An 18628-nucleotide genomic window follows, 5' to 3' on the forward strand; every position below is an offset into this window, starting at 1 on the left:
AAAACAGGCACAACTTAAGAACCTACTTGAATATCCTATAAATGAAAATCTGTACTTCATATATTTCAGGAGGCGACTTAACGAATTCTCTGCTTAGTGTTAATATGAAAATACTAACAACTCGAATCACTAGCTGGTGATTCAACAACAAGATGGAAAATTTGATAAAAAATTGGTCCCTACAGAAAACATGTGACGAAACACCGTCATATTTTTTGTTTTACTGAAATCAATTAAAATTTGGTATTCCAGACAAAAGACTTTCGACATCAGATAATCTACAAAGTAATTAGTGATAGTGTTCATTTTGCGCCACCCAGTACTGTTCAATTACATGGATTGGACCACCCAAACTACCTGTCACGTAATAATGTACAGCACCTGTGACTTTTTCACGATTCCGTTCGCGGAAAAAACGCTAATGAAGCAACAATGCGAACAGAAAGCAATACTCTTCTACATCATCAACTACCGCGTAAAAAAATCGAGTTACGGCCTGTGTCGAGCTTCAAATGCGTTATTCTGAAATGAAGAACCGCCATACTCACTTCTCACTTTCAAGGTCAGATGTGTGTGATTCGAGATCAGCTGAAGAACCTCTTTGTGGACTGCATCTTCTACCGTGAAACCATTAACTCTGATAATCTGGTCTCCGACCTGCAAGAAAAATAGAGAATACCTTTAGAATATCTAAGAAGGCGTCCTTGATTAGAATTACAAATACTCGTATTAAATCTGAACGTGGCTGACATTCGTGAGGTCAAATAGATTAGAAACAGTGTTAAAAGAGGGATTTTAAATTCGCAACTCTCTATTTTAATGGGTACAATGAACACGAAGAAAAAGTAGATACAAATTCTTGGCATAAGTTCATTATTTGTAGAATAATGAAAGAGTATTTGATTACAGAATTACCTTGAAAATAAATTTATTTGTCAAGGTCATTTGGGACTTAATTAAGTGAAAATTATCTCATTTCCTACTGTACAGACAAAAGCGTTGCTGAAACTCTTAAAGTTTCAATTTTTATTGAAATTATCCAACTAGACATGTCAATATATTTTTGGTGGAACGTCTTTCTCTTGTAGACTATCTAGCAAGAGATGCGCGCTCACCCCTACTATGGCACTTTATTTACGTTTAGTTAACTCTCAAAATAGATGGGCCGTTCTGACTTCTGAAATACCCTGTATATTCGTAGCTTAGTAGGGTCATTGTCTAATTTTTTCTTATGAAAATGTAAAATATTCATTTGGTAGGTATCGATGTTGTGAAATAAAGATTTAATAAATTATAGAATGAATTTTCGGTAATAAGTAGATATTTGAAATGCACGCCAATTGCCTTTAAATAGCTACCCAAATTTATTGTACCTATAGTTCTTTGTGCAATTTCCAAATCATCTTGGATTATTTTATCCAACGTTTCAGGATATCCGTATTTTTCTTATCATCTTGTAACTTTGATGGTTTTTTATGAAATGGTCCATTTTGATAAGTTCTATCTTCTAGTACGAAAAGACTCTATTTTGAAATAAGTTCAATATGAAATTCGTCTGAATTGTTCACGATATATTCTTTTTCTCATTCAAAGTTGTGCACACGTTCTCAACCGACCTAAAGATGGGGTAGAAATACCTTAAAACATAGATACATGTTATGAACATTCAGTGATACAAATGAATCTTCTGCATGATCATAACTGGATAATCGATTGAAATGAAATATGGATCCGCCAATCAAGCGCTAATTCTTGATTATGATTTCAGAAACCAGGCATTTCAGTGTAAATAGATTTTCCATATGTTTGTTCTGGTGGTTATCAGCGTAGACTGCTGTAGACGATTATACTGAATTCTTAGTACAAAACTGAATAAATTCATAATAAGCGGTTTTTCTCGTACAGACAAATTTCAAAGGTCTCCACACATTGTCAAATTAACTACGCATATACGTTCAATCGACTTGGGAGGCACGTGGATTGCACTGAAATAATGTTAATGGGTTCGAATCCACGTTGAAGAGTTCCAGTTTGGCATCTCAACCATGTAGAGACCTTGAACTGGATCGCTGGGAATTATCTTTATCTAACGAATTTTCTCTTTCAATTACTTTCTCCTGGCAATTTAAACACCCACGAATTATCGCTTCTCACTCCGGACCTACTTAGTTTCTTGCATATTTTATCATAATTCATGATGAAAAATCTCGATTCGATTATCGAATGTCAATAATCCTGAATCGATTTTCACTTTGCATGAAATACTTTTTGAGGTATTGCAAGTCAAAAGTTATCTTGAATTTTTATTGTGACAGCACCATCTCTTACTTGGGTTTTCAGTTTATTCATGTCCTCAAATTTTCAAAAATATAAGTTAAAATATGATTCTTGCATTGAATATTGAATATGAAAAGAGGAGTGTGTCAATGAAAATTATAATAGTGTAATGAGACAAAAGACAATAGTTTGGAGTAGTCAAAAGTCTTTTAAAAACCAACCCTCTGCTAGAGGGCACATTCCCACAAATTTGAATAGGTTTATGAATTTTTGGAAAAAATTTATCAAATTTAATTGAAGTATAAATTCCGGCATTGAGTTTTTTTACATTATAATCACGAAATAATAACACAAAAAAATTCGCTTCCATGTGAACATGGATAAGGCACTAATCAGTAATTTATGATTATAACGTGTTGTAATGCTGTCGACTCTGATGAAGTATGTCCTAGATTGAAAAATACCAGATAGGAAAAAAACGAGGATTATCTACATTTTCAATCATTTATCTTCATAGCGACTCTTAGATTACTGGTAATATACAGGCCGTCCCAGAAGTGGACGTCAAGCCGTAGTAAGTGTTGTGCCATTTTAGAATCCTTATTGAATAATTTTTAAAGTCACTCTCCAAACTGTTGTAGTTCAATTTTTTCCAATACAGCCTGTTGAAGTTAGGTGAAATATTAATTTTGAATACTTGGTTCGGCAAAAGTGACATTATCTTTCAAGCAGGAGCAGTTGGCTAAAAATTTAAGCTCACGGGTTTTAGAGGCACTGTTTAGGATAAAATATAGAATTGTAAAAAGTAAAGATTTGTAGCAACAAGACTACAAAAAACATCACAAAGTGTGCATTTTCTCGATTAAAAAAAAACAAATTACTTTGAAGAATACACGACTTAAGTTTTCTTATTTTTCTGATAACTATTATGACTTAGACTGTTTCCCGATTCAGGCCTGATGTAGACTTCTAGGATCATGATACAACCTCTGCTCCAGAATTTGTATGGCTGTATGACAAAGGCAAAAATAGAAAACTCTAATACCAGCCCAGCTTCTGACTCTCATCTAACCAATTTGTGAGTTGGGAATTGAAAGAAACGTATAAGAAATCCTGTTGAATATACTTTTGGAATATAAAATATTGGGACAATATAGAAATCTATGGAGTTTTCATTTATAAGTTTCATCAGCTGCTCAGAATATTTTGCACTGATATGATTGCTATTTCACTTCTAGTAGGGGAGGTAGCGTACTATTTTTTGTAGTGATTTGATATTCATTTTGGGTGAAGAATGATGTTCAAGTATCATGAAAGTGAACATCAGTCGCCGCGCCAATGGTGAGGCTAATGATGGTGGCGACGACGCGACTTGGTAAAGTTGCCGAAAAAAAAATTTTTTCAAGTGATTTGATACCGCACCAAAATTCGTAATAACCGTAATATAGTTGTTCACATGATTCTGAATTAGAATATAACTGTCAGCTGCCTAAACGATGGTGGATTATGCGTCAGCCGCGTGTATGAACTCGACCATATTGAAGAAAAAAAAAGTCATTTGATACCTCATGAATTTCACAGAACTGACTCTTTATACCTCAAAACGAATGAAAACCATTGTCAGCTGCATCTTCAACGGTGGAAAAACCGTCAATCAGCGTCCTAAAAATGGGGGCGTTATGTGCAGCGGAGAGTCTTATAATTGATACTGAAAATGAAATGGCGGTCTTTACCAACATAATCATTTAGCGGATAATAATTTACATTTGAATTGTTAAAGAAAACTGAATTACAATATTTTCCGATAAAATATCGATTGCTGCTTTTTTCAGAAAAGGAAAAAAAGTCTTTCAATATTATAAGTTGATCAGAATCTTATAAAGGAGCCTTCACAGACTTCTGAAAAGTTCGAAAGTGGAATATTGGGCAACTTAAGAATATAATTTCAGAATGTGTGAGCAGAATATATACAGGGCTTTCCGGATAAGCTGGGAAACATTTTAATGTAAGGATTCTAGAGAATCACGAAAAATGCCCATATGTAGTATCTAAGAGTTCTAGATTCTGATTTACAGGGTGTTTCCAAATTTGAATGGAAATTAAAACCACTCTATCTCCTGAACGGAATAACCGATTTATCCGAAATTAAGAATGAAGATAGCTTGCATGAGGTTCCAGAAAACTGCAATCAAATATCATTCTATTGGTAGGACCGTATCACATGAATTTGGACAGGTCTAAAAAGTTCGCGAAATCACCCTGGTTGCCGAGGATATTTTTTTTTCTTGATAGTGACAATAATTTTTTCTCTCTTGTAGATATATAACATCCTTTTCATCTCATAACTAAGTGAATTTTGAATCTTTACGAATTTAATCAATTGAATATATATTATTGAATGTTAATTTCAGTTTTTATTTAATCGAATACATCAATTTCCTTAAGCGCAACTGAAGGATGGGTCTTGAAATTGGAGTGGTTTTAATTTCCATTCAAATTTGAAAAACGCACTCTGTAAATCAGAATCTAGAACTCTTAGATACTACATATGGGGGTTTTTCGTGATCCTCTTCACCTGAAAATGTTTCCCATCTTATCACATTCTGAAATTATTTCTTAGGTTGCCCAATATTTCACTTTCGAACCTTTCAGAAGTCTAAAGGCTCCTTTATAAGATTCTGATCAACTTATTATAATAATGAAAGACTTTTTTCCTTTTCTGAAAAAAGCAGCAATCGATATTTTATCGAAAAATATTGTAATTCAGTTTTTTTAACAATTTAAATGTAAATTATTATCGGCTAAATGATTCTGTTGATAAAGACCGTCAGTTCATTTTCAGTATCAATTGTAAGTCTCTCCGTTGCACTAAACGCGCGTATGTTTAGGACGCTGACTGACGGTCTTTCCACCGTTGAAGATGCAGCTGACAATGATTTTCATTCGTTTTTAGGTATAAACAGTCAGTTCTGTGAAATTCATGCGGTATCATATGGAGAGTAGAGAGAAGGAGAACGATCGCTGCTTTGAGACCACAGATTTTTTGTCCCCTAAAATATGTACCAATAGGGTAGTTCATGCTTTTGCCAACAGGCGCGCTGGCCATCACGAGAGTGCGAAATTTTGATTTACGCAAATCAAATTGTAGTTGGCTCGTTGGCTGAGTGAACTGTTTCCCTGGTGACAGATGATAGGAATATTATTATTTTCGATTTTTGCTAAGAGAACAACATATGACCATGGTGAAATGTTGAAGCGTGGGCTAGTATAAGAGTGTTTTGGCATCGGAAAGAAAAGGAGAAGACATAAAATTTCCGAGAGCATTTTTGAGAGAAAATTGGAAAAAACCTTATCTCAAGAATCGACTCCGAATCAATTTGTGTGTCAAGAGCACTTTTGCGATGAAGATATCAAAAAGATGATGGATTCATTATAAACGAAATCGAAATTGTCATCTCTCGTGAGAAGTTGACTCTTCTGAATAAGAATATCTAACCAATAAAACTACATGGTTCAGAAGTAAATATTCTTGAAGAATTTTGTTGGCATAACATAATATATGGTTTATATCGGTTCTCAGCTGAGTATTGGCAACAGAATCTACTCTAATACCTAAGTGATAAATCTGAGACTGCTACCTTTTGTTGTCTTGATGTGTACCACTCCTCACTACGGATTTATATAATTTTGAAGATTACGGTAAACCAACTAACATAGCTGCTTTCAATAAACAATGATAAACAAAAGTAGGTACAATTTTTTTGATCAGTGATTTATTTTGAATTTCATTGATTTCGACTTGCATTTTATTGCATATAATTCAGAGAACTCATATTTAATATAGATTTGAAGAAAGGTATTTGAAAAATCATCAGAAAAACCACGATGACACATAACCTAAAATAAAACGAAGGCTGTTCATTTCAAATTGACGCTGAATCCCCACCCCTTATCGATACCCGCTGCAATCGCAGCGACACCTATCCTACGTTTCCCGTTTTCGGGGACACATTTTTAGTACGTCGATCGTTCTCCTTCTCTCTACTCTCCATACGGTATCAAATGACTTTTTTTCTTCTTCAATTTGGTAGAGTTCATACACGGGGCTGACTTATAATCCACCATCGTTTATGGAGCTGACGGTTATATTCCAGTTCAGAATGATGTGAACAACCATATTACGAATTTTGGTGCGATATCAAATCACTTGAAAAATTATCTTTTTCGGCAACTTTAACACGTCGCCACCATTAGCCCCACCATTGGTGCGGCGACCGATGTTCACTTCCATGATACTTGAACATCATTCTACACCCAAAATGAATTTCATGCGGTAACAAATCACTCAAAAAAGAGTACGCTGCAGATACAACTCTCTGGTTGTCTCTGGTACGCTACCTCCAGTACCTCCCCTACTATTCGATGTTCTAATGACTGAAGATCATCTTCACTCAAGAGTTACAGAGAATGCTGCGCTGCTGGTAATCATTCAAAAGAAATGGAAAAATGGATATAACTCGTTTTGAGTATTGTGAATAGAGAAGTGGGAAAATAAAAATAATATTTTTAAAATTATTGAAGTCTCTCAAAGTAGGGCTGTGCTCTAGCGCCCCTTAATTCATCGTGAGATCATTGAATAAAGATCAAGACAGGTGTTCATAAATCATCACGTCCCGTCGGAGAAATTGATTTCACCTTCTTCGTGCGTAGCAAAAAATGAGAGAGAACGCACAATGCTGTTAAACCTGTTCGGTCTACAAAAATATTCTATTGAGTTATTGCTTCATTGATTTGTTTACTGCTATTATATACAGGATGTCGGGAATTGTGATATCGTGTGAGCGTAATTACCGATTTCGCGCAAGAACAATTTGCTCTTTTTCTGCTTATTCTTGGTGATTCATTAAGGATGCAGACGATAATTCTTCGTTTGCATAAGATACAATAGGTGAATATTTCAACTTGAATTTGAATTTTATTAATACTTTATACACATTGTACGTATATTTTTGTCCAGTTTGAGGTGAAACCCCCAAAGTTGTAGATCTATGTAATTTCTAAAACACATCTGTGCGTTTACTGGCGTGTAAAATATCCCGGTGGATAACAACCATGACCTTTGAGAGTTGTCCACAATGCAACAGGTGCTTCGCCCAATCCCATCTAGAAATCGTGTTAAACGTGATGAAAAATTGTAATAGCCGTTACTGGCAAACGCGCGGAATGTTTTAACATCTTGTCATTGTACAAAAGGTGAATCTGCATCGGCCGCAAGAAACGTGAGGAGGAAAGTACATTCTCGGAATTCCGAGGTAGATAACGGTCAAATGTGATTGTTTTGACTGCTAATAAGAGCTTGGATAATGATGATTTGGATGGTTGAAAGCCGAAAGTTGGCAAGACCAGTGTGTGTATGGAAAAAGGGACTGTATGTTTAATGGGACACTAAGCATAAAGCATTTAAGCCCTAAATATAATTAACCTCCGTTGAAGAATATTTTAGGAACGAAAAGGAGAAGGCAGAAGGCAGAAGTCTCCATATGAGATGAAAAACTACTTTTCGATGATACTTAACAGACTTAAGTAGGGTGTATTTTTAATGCCTTGTCAAAAAGGGGCAAAAAAAGTGTTTGCTTCTGTGCAACGGTCCAGGTAATAATTGAAGGGTATAGCGGAAAAACCGGCAATATCACTAATTTTATTTGGGGTTACTGCGCTCATATTGTAGCCAATCAGAGTCAGTCAATCAGTCTCAATAGTAGTAGTGAATTTTGCACAGATTTGGGGAAAAAAAGGCTAAGTCAAGGTCTTGAAATTTCAAAAAATCAGGAGCTTAGGAATCGCTCTTTCACTGTGCTTGAGCGTATACTCCATTCACATTTATTTTAGCAGTCGGTAGGCCATGAAATAATGTTCTCAAGTTTTTGTAACTAGAACGGAGTAAGGTTGGCACTCATGAAATGTCGTTAATGTCAAAGATTATAGAGTAGAAAGATAGGAAACGCCCTCATATCGCTAGTACTAAAAACCGACTACATTTTGGCCAGTGAAAACACGCGTGACAATGAGATGGCGCTGAAAACGTATTATCAATACAGAAAAACTGTTTAATAACAGTTTTCTGTTTTATAATTGGGGGGCGCCAAATTCGAATTCTATTCCTTGTATTCAATTTCAATATTGACCTTGTTGAGACCAGAAAACAAACATCCTGAGCAACAAAACAAAAGGATGGTTTTGTTTTGTGACCAGGATGTTAGTTTTCATCTGAACATTGTTTGGAATCGATTGGTACCAATGAAATACGCTGTTGGATGTGATAAATTTTTATTTGCAATATATAAAAAATTTACAAAAATTTGAAATTATGAACAACGAATAGAACTTTGACTAGGATACAAGAGTACATGGTTATCTGCTATAGGTACGTCAAAGGTGTTTTATCTGTGAAAACGTTTTGAATTAATAAACTGAGTTGAATTTGTATAATTTATATTAGAAATTGATATGAACCAATATTCAATTTACCGGCATAGGTTACACATTTCCGTTACTTACATATTATTTACAAAATTTTCAGAACCACAATTGAAAAAAACCTTACAGAGGTATACATGACCTGTATTCAAGCCCGTCAGTATAATTTCTTCATGCTTCTTTATAATTTCTTCATGGTATGGTGTATGGTCTCTTCATGACACAAAATATATAAATTGATTGACGAATGAACAAAACACTCACAGAAGGTTTCATAAAACTTTGACTTTCCAAACAACAATTTGACAGTCACCCTATTCCCAAATCGAATTCCATAAAACTTATGCATTTCTGAATATATTGAAGGCAATTGAGAATCTTTGAATGGACGTATAAAAGTCATAATTTCCCCTAAATTCATGTAAGGGATGCTTTTGCATACAACAATTTATGTGGATGAACAGTTCTCAATCGACTTGCAGTAAAATGTTCATTGCACATGGTGTAGTCAGCAGTGTTTGCAGGCCTTTACGCCCTGAAAATTTCATCCACTTCGTAGCACTGAAAATAAAAGTCGATGAATGACTGAGTCACATGTTACCAGTTTTAATACTTACATTCCCATTTTCCTTAGTGAAATTCGTTTTATTTGATCCACAGTTCTTCACCATACAATAGTTTTCTAACGATATTCTGAGGTTTTCGCCAAGAAATTAGACAAAATTTCAATAATCAGCAACTAGAACGGGCTTGAAAAACAAAAGGCGATACGAGGTTGTCTATGGATACGAGAATCAAAACATTCAAAAACTGTTTGATCAAAATGGCCATCTGACTCTGACATCTCGCAAAATTTCATATGTCCCTCGAATTAAAATTTTAACCAGTCTAAAGGCCTTAAAAACACATTTGAAACACAGATGGCGATCACATCACTTTAGTCGCTTCGTTTCCTATCTTTCTACTCTATAATCTTTGGTTAATGTCATAACGCCGTTGCCACAAGAGACAGGGTTTCAGAAAGTTCTATTTAGAATTCAGTTCCGCTCATTCAAATAGTTATACCCTGATATTCTAAAATCCACAATACGTCAGACGGTAGCGAGCATATTCAATGTAAGTGAATTTATATAATGTTTCATCTGAATCTGAACGACTCATATTTCAGCTGAATGTTTCCACAATCAGAAAGATGGTGAATGAAGAAGATGACAAAGAATTTCCTTCTATTGGCAGACCCAAAAAGTGGTGGCATTTGAGAATTTCATCTTTGGGAGAATTGATGCGAAAGTTACTACAAGATTTTCGATGAATGTCATCGTAGAACAAGTTCCCGAAAATTGGTTTTTTTTTTTCATTTGACTTGTCCTATACATTTGTAACTGTCTTAAGGTGCCAATAAATACCAATTATTATTATTATTATATCAATGTATTAAGATGAACAGCCACAAATACGAGCCCCTTGTCCTGTTAATTGTTTATTTATGTGAAATTTTTGTTCAAGTTCATCTTGACTTGAAACTTCCTTCAATTCCTTTTACTTCCATTGATGCAAGATGATTTTTGTTGAAGAACTTAACATTCTTGTAATTATCTGTTAATTCCTTGAGAGTGAAATCTGTCAAATTGCCATGGCCAACCGAGTGCTAAGTGACAAGTTGACAAAGATGAATAGTTTTTCAAACAACCCATGCATATTCCTCCACAAAAACGAATTGAACATCAAAAAGCCCAGAGAAACGTAGGTAAGGGGTTTTGTGGTTTTGCCTTCCATCAACCACTTTCATAATCAATTTCGAAGTCGCTCTAATTTCAAATCCTCCTTAAGTCCTACTAAAAATGAAACTATGGACCATGGAGTCTCCACTTATGAAACAAAAGGTTACTTCAACATTCGGGACTAGAATTGATTATGAAACTGGATATGTCACGATGGATCAATAATACACAAAAAGTACCATTAATTTTACTTATAGAAGGTTCAAGTTTCAGATTTGTAAGTTCAAAGACAAAAAAGTTATGAGAAATTTATGAAATTGTCGAACTCAAAAACGAAGTATCGTAGGAGGCTGCGGTTTTCACCATTTTTTGTTTCTCCGAAAATGTCATCCGTCTTCTTCTAGCTGCTTTAGTTCCCGAGATCCTCTCAGTAGACAACGAATTTTGCCCACCCTGTACATACTCGAGTCAGATTAAGAAACTGTATATGCCCTACGTGTCTCTGATAATAAATTCATGTTAATCTGATAGTTTGCGTGTTGGAGCTGAGAGTTGAAAATGAAAAAGAAAATTTTCGCGAGCGTTTCAGATTTTTAGAGGATATGTTAATTGGACCCAAAGGAAGCTACTTCTCAATTCGGATTTGAAGCAAGGTCACAGAAAAGAGGTCCTTTGAAAATGCAAAAAAAACCATAACCCATTAATCTGACACTAATCAGAGGGGGTTTACTCAATCTGACAGTTTGAAAATGATAACAATGATTTTTTTATCTTCCTGCTTGTACCTCTAATCGTTTCTGTATTCATTATGAAAGTTGTAGGTAATAAAATTCTTTATAACTTTTGTCTGAAGCAATTTATATACCCTTAGCCGTTCTCGAGCTACAGGGTGATGAGGGCGAGGAGCTTATCATACATGCGAAAGGTCTAGGTCAGTGTAGAATCCGAATCTAATGTATATTCATCGTCATATATCTGAAAAACGTTTGTACGTAGAAAAAATTGCTTCGGCCGAAATTTTTAGATAATTTTAGGCTCTACAACTTCCATAATGAATGCTAAAACGATTTGAAACCCAAGGAAAGAGATAATCAAGAAAAAATTATTTTTGTGACCTTTATGGGTCAGAAAAAACTCTCTGTTTGCCCGTATAAGTGTAATGATAATGAATTTGTGGAAAGAATAAGCTGAAATTATTATATTGAAGGACTTCTTATTCATAGGGCAAAATCCAAAAACTTCTTTCCCCTTCTTTCTACCATTATGGTTGACGAAGTGAGAATTATCTGAAAACAAAAAAAAAAGAAAAAACGAGAGGGGTATTGAATTTTATATTTCCCACTAAATAATTTTGAAATTTGTAACCCATCTCAAAAAGGAATCGGTCACCGAACGAATGCCTTCGAAACCACCCTGAAATTTATATATTCTGTATCTCTTTACCAAGTGGTCTATAGATTCTTCTTCTGCATCACACTCACATCTTGGACTATCAACAGCATTCCACCTGAAGAGCATGCTATTACACCGACCATGGCCAGTCCTAAGTCGATTTTTTCCGTTATTCTTGAATAATCAGCTTCAAAATAAAAAAAGCCACCGCGCTCGAGAATGTACACGCGACGTTTTTTTTTTGAAAGTTTGGCGCCCTCCCACGCATTTTCGTCACACTTAACTTATCAGATTGATAGAATACATACTTTTCAACATGTAATTAAACACATTAATCTTAATCTGACACGCTCGAATATGTACCATGATCGTTTTTTTGTCTATTCTGAGAGGATGTAATAGACAATTCCCCGTACATACAGGTCTAATTTTTGGTAGAGGTACTCTACAGGGTCCAAGGTATCTACCTTTATATTAATCGGACACGCTCCAGTAAAACTCGAATTTCCCTCTAGATGGGTTCCCAAACTATAATAACCCTACTACTTATAATACTTTGAAACCTAGGACATAGGATTCATCTTACGCTATCGGTGTAAGTGAATTCATATTATATTTAATCTCAATCTCGACGACTTATAGGTATGTTCTAGAATTATTGACTATAAACAAGTTCTAATCAATTATTTATCAAAACCACGAACAAAACCCACAGTCTCATAAGATAATTGGAAAATTTCCACATACCCAATAAGACTTAATCCCGGATCATTTCAAAGAATCATTTGAATAATAAATTATTATCAAACCAAAGACAGGTTTCGAAGAATTCCTTTCATCTTTCATATATAGTTTGTTGTGGTCAGTTAGCACTGAAGTACCGTAATTTACCCAACGGAATGACGTAAAAACTTCGTCCAGTTATAAGAACTCATATATCTTCGGTGATGGCGAATAAAAATTAATGATTTTTTTGTAGCGTTACTCGCTGCGCCAACGGTTTCAGATTGCCATGAAATCTGCCTCAGCTACGACCTATTCAATTCCAATATTGTTTCGAATCGAATTTTCATGGTTTCTGATAAACCATTCGTTTCGAAACTATTAAAATTGCCTCCGTTACAGTTTTATCGCAAAATTCTATTCTGAAAACAGGCATGATTCATTCTGATGACTTGTTTTCCAGTGAGATAAATTTCCGAGAAAACGTTGCAGGAAACTTTACATAATTTATGTTTATTTCATAACGTTAGATGCCTTGTATCAATTTTATTTTCACCGTCTTTTGATGTAGAATCCAATGACTTGTCCGGGAAAAATATCTCCTAATAATAAGGGAGGCACTGAAGTGGAATCAGCAGCTTTTGCGCTGCTCTTCCCTAATCTCGTAATCTTGTTATCTTGAATATCCAGATCAACCGAAAGAAATGGTTCACCAAAGAAAGTGACCTGGTTTGCAGGAAATTGATTAATTCTCACAAGAGATCCCTTCAACACCCTACACCACATATACATGAGGCAGATATCAATGCCCCAAACAGCTAAAATAAGACTGTTGATGAAGAAAAGCATAAGATCTCGCTTCTTCTGGACTGTCCCTAAATAAGGGAGTAACAACTTCGCATTAAGGTGCCTACAGATTACTTTGACGTGACGTGGGACCACGCCATAATGCGCATGATTCAAAAATGTAAAGGTGCCTACAGATTACTCTGACGTGACGTGGGCCCACGTTATAATGCGCATGATTAAAAAATGTAACATGGGACTTTGCGCGGAAGCGTTCAAATTGTTCTGACATGACGTGGGATTGCACGTCCAGCGTCGCGTCAGACCAGTTTGAACGCTTCCGCGCAAAGTCCCATGTTACATTTTTTAATCATGCGCATTATGACGTGGGCCCACGTCACGTCAGAGTAATCTGTAGGCACCTTAACTTAAGTTTTTGTGGGGAAACGTTCAAATTGTTCTGACGCGACGTGGGAACAATTTGAACTCTCCCGCGCAAAATCGTATGTTAGATTTTTCTACATCGATTTAAGTAAGGCCTTCGAATCGGTGAATCGGAGAGCGCTATGGAAAATCATGGGACGCCTAGGAGTACCAGAAAAATTCATAGCAGTGTGCAAGGGCCTCCATACCAACAACACCGCTAGAATGCAGCATAATGGCTCTACAACCGACCATTTCTTAACAAACTCTGGAATAAAGCAAGGATGCGTGCTAGCGCCTTTACTGTTCAATGTTTTCAACATAGCTATCTCGATAATTGCTGACATGAGTATGCCTGTAAGAGGTGTTGGAATAAGATTCAGATTTGATGGAGGCCTATTTAGCCTGAAACGTCTCAGAGCGAAAACCCCCTTGTCGATGGCAGCTCAGAGGATCTACAGATAATGTTGGACCCCTATAAACATATATACAGATATCAGCCTGTAGAATGAAACTATAGAACAGGTCGAGCAGTTCAAATACTTAGGAAGCTTCATAAATACTAGGGCTAACCTAGACACGGAAATACACAACAGTATCAATTCGGCATCACGGGCATTCTGGACGCTGAAGGGCAGAGTGTTTCAAAATCACGACCTCAATCTGAACACTAAGACAGATGTTTAGAAAGCAGTGATCCTTCCAATGCTTCTTTACGGAAGCGAAAGCTGGACGCCCTACAGGCGACATATTGAACAGCTTTAACAAACGCAACAACGTCATCTAAGACAAATAATGCACATCAGATGGTTCCACAAAGTTTCGAATGCAGAAGTTGTGCAACGCGCGAGTTGTACAACAATTGAGACGCAAGTAACGAGGGCCCGACTCAGATGGAGCGGCCACATTCTGAGGATGCAAGACACAAGACTCCCCAAAATAGCTCTGTATGGCGAATTCACTGAGGGAGTCCGGATACCAGGAGGCCAGTAAAAGCGGTTTAAGGATATACTACATAAATCCCTAAAATCAGTTAATGCCAATCATAACTGGGAACAACTAGCGTTAGACAGGTCACAGTGGAGGTCTTTGGTACACAGTTATAATGGAGACTCGAGAAGGATACAGCGGCGGCCTGATCTGGCTGGTGACTATCTATGCCCGGAGGGTGGAAGGATCTATAGGTCACGGTTCGGTTTCTTCAGTCACAGAAGGGCACACAGTCGCAATTAGCCCTAGGAAAGTATAAGTCTGTTAGCACCGTTTTATTTTGTCTTTTTGTAGATTTATTCCCGGTAACGGAATGCAGCGATGAATGCATGTTAGATTTTTGAATCATGCAAATTATGACGTGGGTCCACGTCACGTCAGAGTAATCTTTAGACACCTTTAGGCTAATTCTCTCAATTTACAGCTGATGATGGCTCCATAATCATCGCTTTTAAGGACTTGGCTTGACACTCAGTCAATATGGTGTTATCAACAGTAGGTACCTGCAGTCACATGTACGGCGTATTTCTAAATTGAAGGTACAAGAAAGAAGGAAGATTTCTTGAGTAATCTCAAGAAAAACGTCCCGTAAACATGGGATCGCAAACTTTTCGTTTTAGAGATGCGGGGTGTTAAAGTTTGAATATCTTTCTTTCAAGTTTTTCTCATAGTATCTACACTTCACAAGATATTCAACTGAAATTCACGTGTCGTTTGACGTGTCAAAACCAACAAGCCACTAATTGGATTTTTCATGACAATTTGGATTTTTTTGAGTATTTAGAGAGAATCTCTGAATCATAATCTCATAAATTTTAGTACCTACAACAAGAAAGCTTCTTTTATATTTTTTCAAATTAACAGTTGCTCACCATAAAAAAGTTCTGGAGGAAAACAGGGTAAAGTGTTCCAGAAAAATATCAGCCTGTAGATTTGCTATCGAAAATGGCAACTTTCATTATGATATCTGTGTCAAATTTCACTTGAATATCTTGTGAAGTGTAGATACTATAACGGCCGTTTTCAATAAAACTATGTATCCATTGTTTCAGTTACTGAAAATAGAAAAAACATCTGATTTCGTTTCTATGATCTATCTGTAAATTTATTTCAGAATGGTTCCCAAACGTCAGTAAGTGAAATAATGGATAGATAGGTTTATTGAAAGCGGATGTAAGAGAAAGACTTGAAAATAAACTCAACAACCTGTATCTCGAAAACAAATCGTTTGCGGTCGCATGTTTATGAGACTTTTTTTCTTAAAATTACTCGAGGAATTCCCTCTTTTCATTTGTACCTTCAATTTAGGAACACAGTGTTTGAAGAAGGCAACATCATGTTCAAGGTGAGAAGGGTGCGAAGAATCCTTCTAACGCACAATACCAATAAGGACACTGGACTCAATCACCGGCTTTACTCCTGAATACACATTTTCATGGCCAATGATTTTTGGACCTGACCTGTATCATACCACAGTTTTAAAAACATGTTAGAATAACTCGCCGAACAGCTGAATATCACTGATATTGTACAGTTGCTCTTCGTACATCTAAAGGAGCTAAATACTATCGTACCTTCATACCTAAACCATCCATACTTTGTAGCTCTCTGCCCCAGAAACCTTTGACCAGCAGACCTTCGAGTGCCATTGATCTGCGGTACTCCTCAAAGTTAAGTCTAACCTACATAGATCATTTTAGTAAAAAAAAAATGAGCCGAGTCCATTGAGAGTTGCGTTTGAAGAAAGTTTTCACAATTGTAGAATCAACAATCATTGCCAAACGTCTATAGGCTAAATTAGACTTTTATCAATCAAGAAAACAGACTTTAGGAAAGGTTCCGGGATAAATGATCATCTTGGAGCAATTAAAGTCTTGATATAAAATTCTGTAGAATACAACAGGCGATGTCGATTTTCATAATGCATTCGACATGGTAGAAGTAACATCAATATATGTATATAAAAAATGCTATCACAACTGTCAAACTTCACGAGACAACAGGTAAGATTAAAATAGCTGTTCATTGCAGTTCTCGAGTACATCTCAAGAGCCATGAGATTAAAGACAAAATTCCAAGAACATTTTTGTTGGAAATGATCTATTCTATCATACACTTCAATATTCCACACCAATTCAGTCGCTCTGTAAGCCTCATATACCTACGTATTTGAGGAATACAACCAACCTATGAAACGAATAGAATAACTATGAGTTACATAGTTATCACTGTTATCAGTTCGTCTCTGTAAGAATCCAGTGAAAAAATCTTACTTATACGTAAGTAGGTATAGAAAAGCCACATATGGGTAGGTAATACTTTCATTCGTACCTCATCTAACTGAGGATGAGACTACCTAATCCTGAGAAAAATAATTTGAGGAAATCCCATGAAAAGTAAAAAGTCTCGAGAAGATTTTGTGGTTATTTTGTGGTATCTTGTTTCCCTTACTGAGATAATTTTCAATTATTATGCAGATGTATGCCGTGAAAGTGATCTCACTTTCATTTGTTTTTCGTTTTCAATGAATAGTTACACCACCAAACCGTTTTATTGATATCTAATCGATTGCTAGCCGATAGGTACAAAACCAATTAGTTGCTTCATGCTTTTTCACAATTATCAGAGCGTGCTGACTACGCGTAAATTTAATCGGTTCAATATTATTGTTCAGATTATACGATGGTTTCCCAGGAGAATTATCAATTCGATTTGAAAATTGTTGTTTGTCAACTAAGTATGTGTCTGCATTCATTGTATCTACTATTCTGTATAAGTGAATTTTTCTTTTGCTTGTATTTGATGCTCCAAACATGCGTTTTAGCACATGTCTTTCATAAATTATCGTAATATCGCAGAGCGCTTTGAATTTTACTTTACCGCTCCATGATAACAAAAATAAAGTTATGTCGAAACTGCGGAGTTACACTTACTAAGACCCTTATGGTAATAACCCAAGAACAGAGATAAGGGATAATCATAAACGAATTTTTCTTGGCAAATTCGAAATATACCTATGTAGTTTTCAATCACTCTGCAGAATAGTTTCGAACTTATTCGTTCTTCTCAGAACATCAGAAATCTTATCTCAATCATTGCGACTGTCTCTTCGAATGGAGAAATTTTCTCCTTTTCCGAGAATGAATATGTTTTTTCCAGACTCCTGTTTATGTAGACTTTGCAAATTGTTCATTTCCTGTTCTGTTTTTTTTTCCTCTGCATTGTTTGCCACAGACAGTACCCCTTCAATTCACTGATCACTTTACTCTATTCAATTCCGGAATAGGGACGGTGAATAGATAGATATGGCGCTACTCTTTTAAAGCAAAGATATTCTCAGCCAATTTAAGATCATATTTAATTTTTCTGTTATCCCTTGCGTAAAAAGCAATGTTACAGTGAGCAACTTTAGAATGATAGTACATTGAATTCACACTCCTTTCGTATATCGAAATCTTTGGCACTGTAGAAATCATATCAGTTCTTTCTTCAATAGCGATTTGACGTATACAATCGCTACTACAAAAGTAATACAATTCGAAATGAATCGAAGGGTGTATATACTGAAATATTTCAATATTCGCGGTTTGGGTCCATCAAATGGTAAAGTCCAGTTCATTTGATTCTTTTCGTCATGTAAAACGTTTCTGCCTATTTCCACCTTCTCATCATAAACAGCTATAAAGCTGCTTTTACCGAAATTCTCCCCGAACTGTGAATAAGCCATCTTGAAAAGTGTCACTTTGGCCACTGGTGTAAGGGTAACGTAGATTATGTCACTAAAAAAACAGAAGATTACGAAGGAAATTAGCATCTTATGGCTTCTCTTAACTATTCCA

General features: G+C 35.8%; 1 protein-coding gene across 2 annotated transcripts in view; it reads right to left on the reverse strand.

Moving 5' to 3' along the window:
* The window catches only part of LOC123309303 (harmonin), a 92291-nt gene that overhangs the window by 45875 nt on the left and 27788 nt on the right, over positions 1 to 18628 (reverse strand). For both annotated transcript variants that reach the window (XM_044892353.1, XM_044892354.1), the window contains exon 3: positions 549 to 657. In XM_044892353.1, coding sequence (XP_044748288.1) covers positions 549 to 657 — 109 coding nt within the window. The remainder of the gene's footprint in view (positions 1 to 548; positions 658 to 18628) is intronic.

Source organism: Coccinella septempunctata, chromosome 3 (assembly GCF_907165205.1).
Source record: "Coccinella septempunctata chromosome 3, icCocSept1.1, whole genome shotgun sequence".
NCBI classification, from domain to species: Eukaryota; Metazoa; Arthropoda; class Insecta; order Coleoptera; family Coccinellidae; genus Coccinella; species Coccinella septempunctata.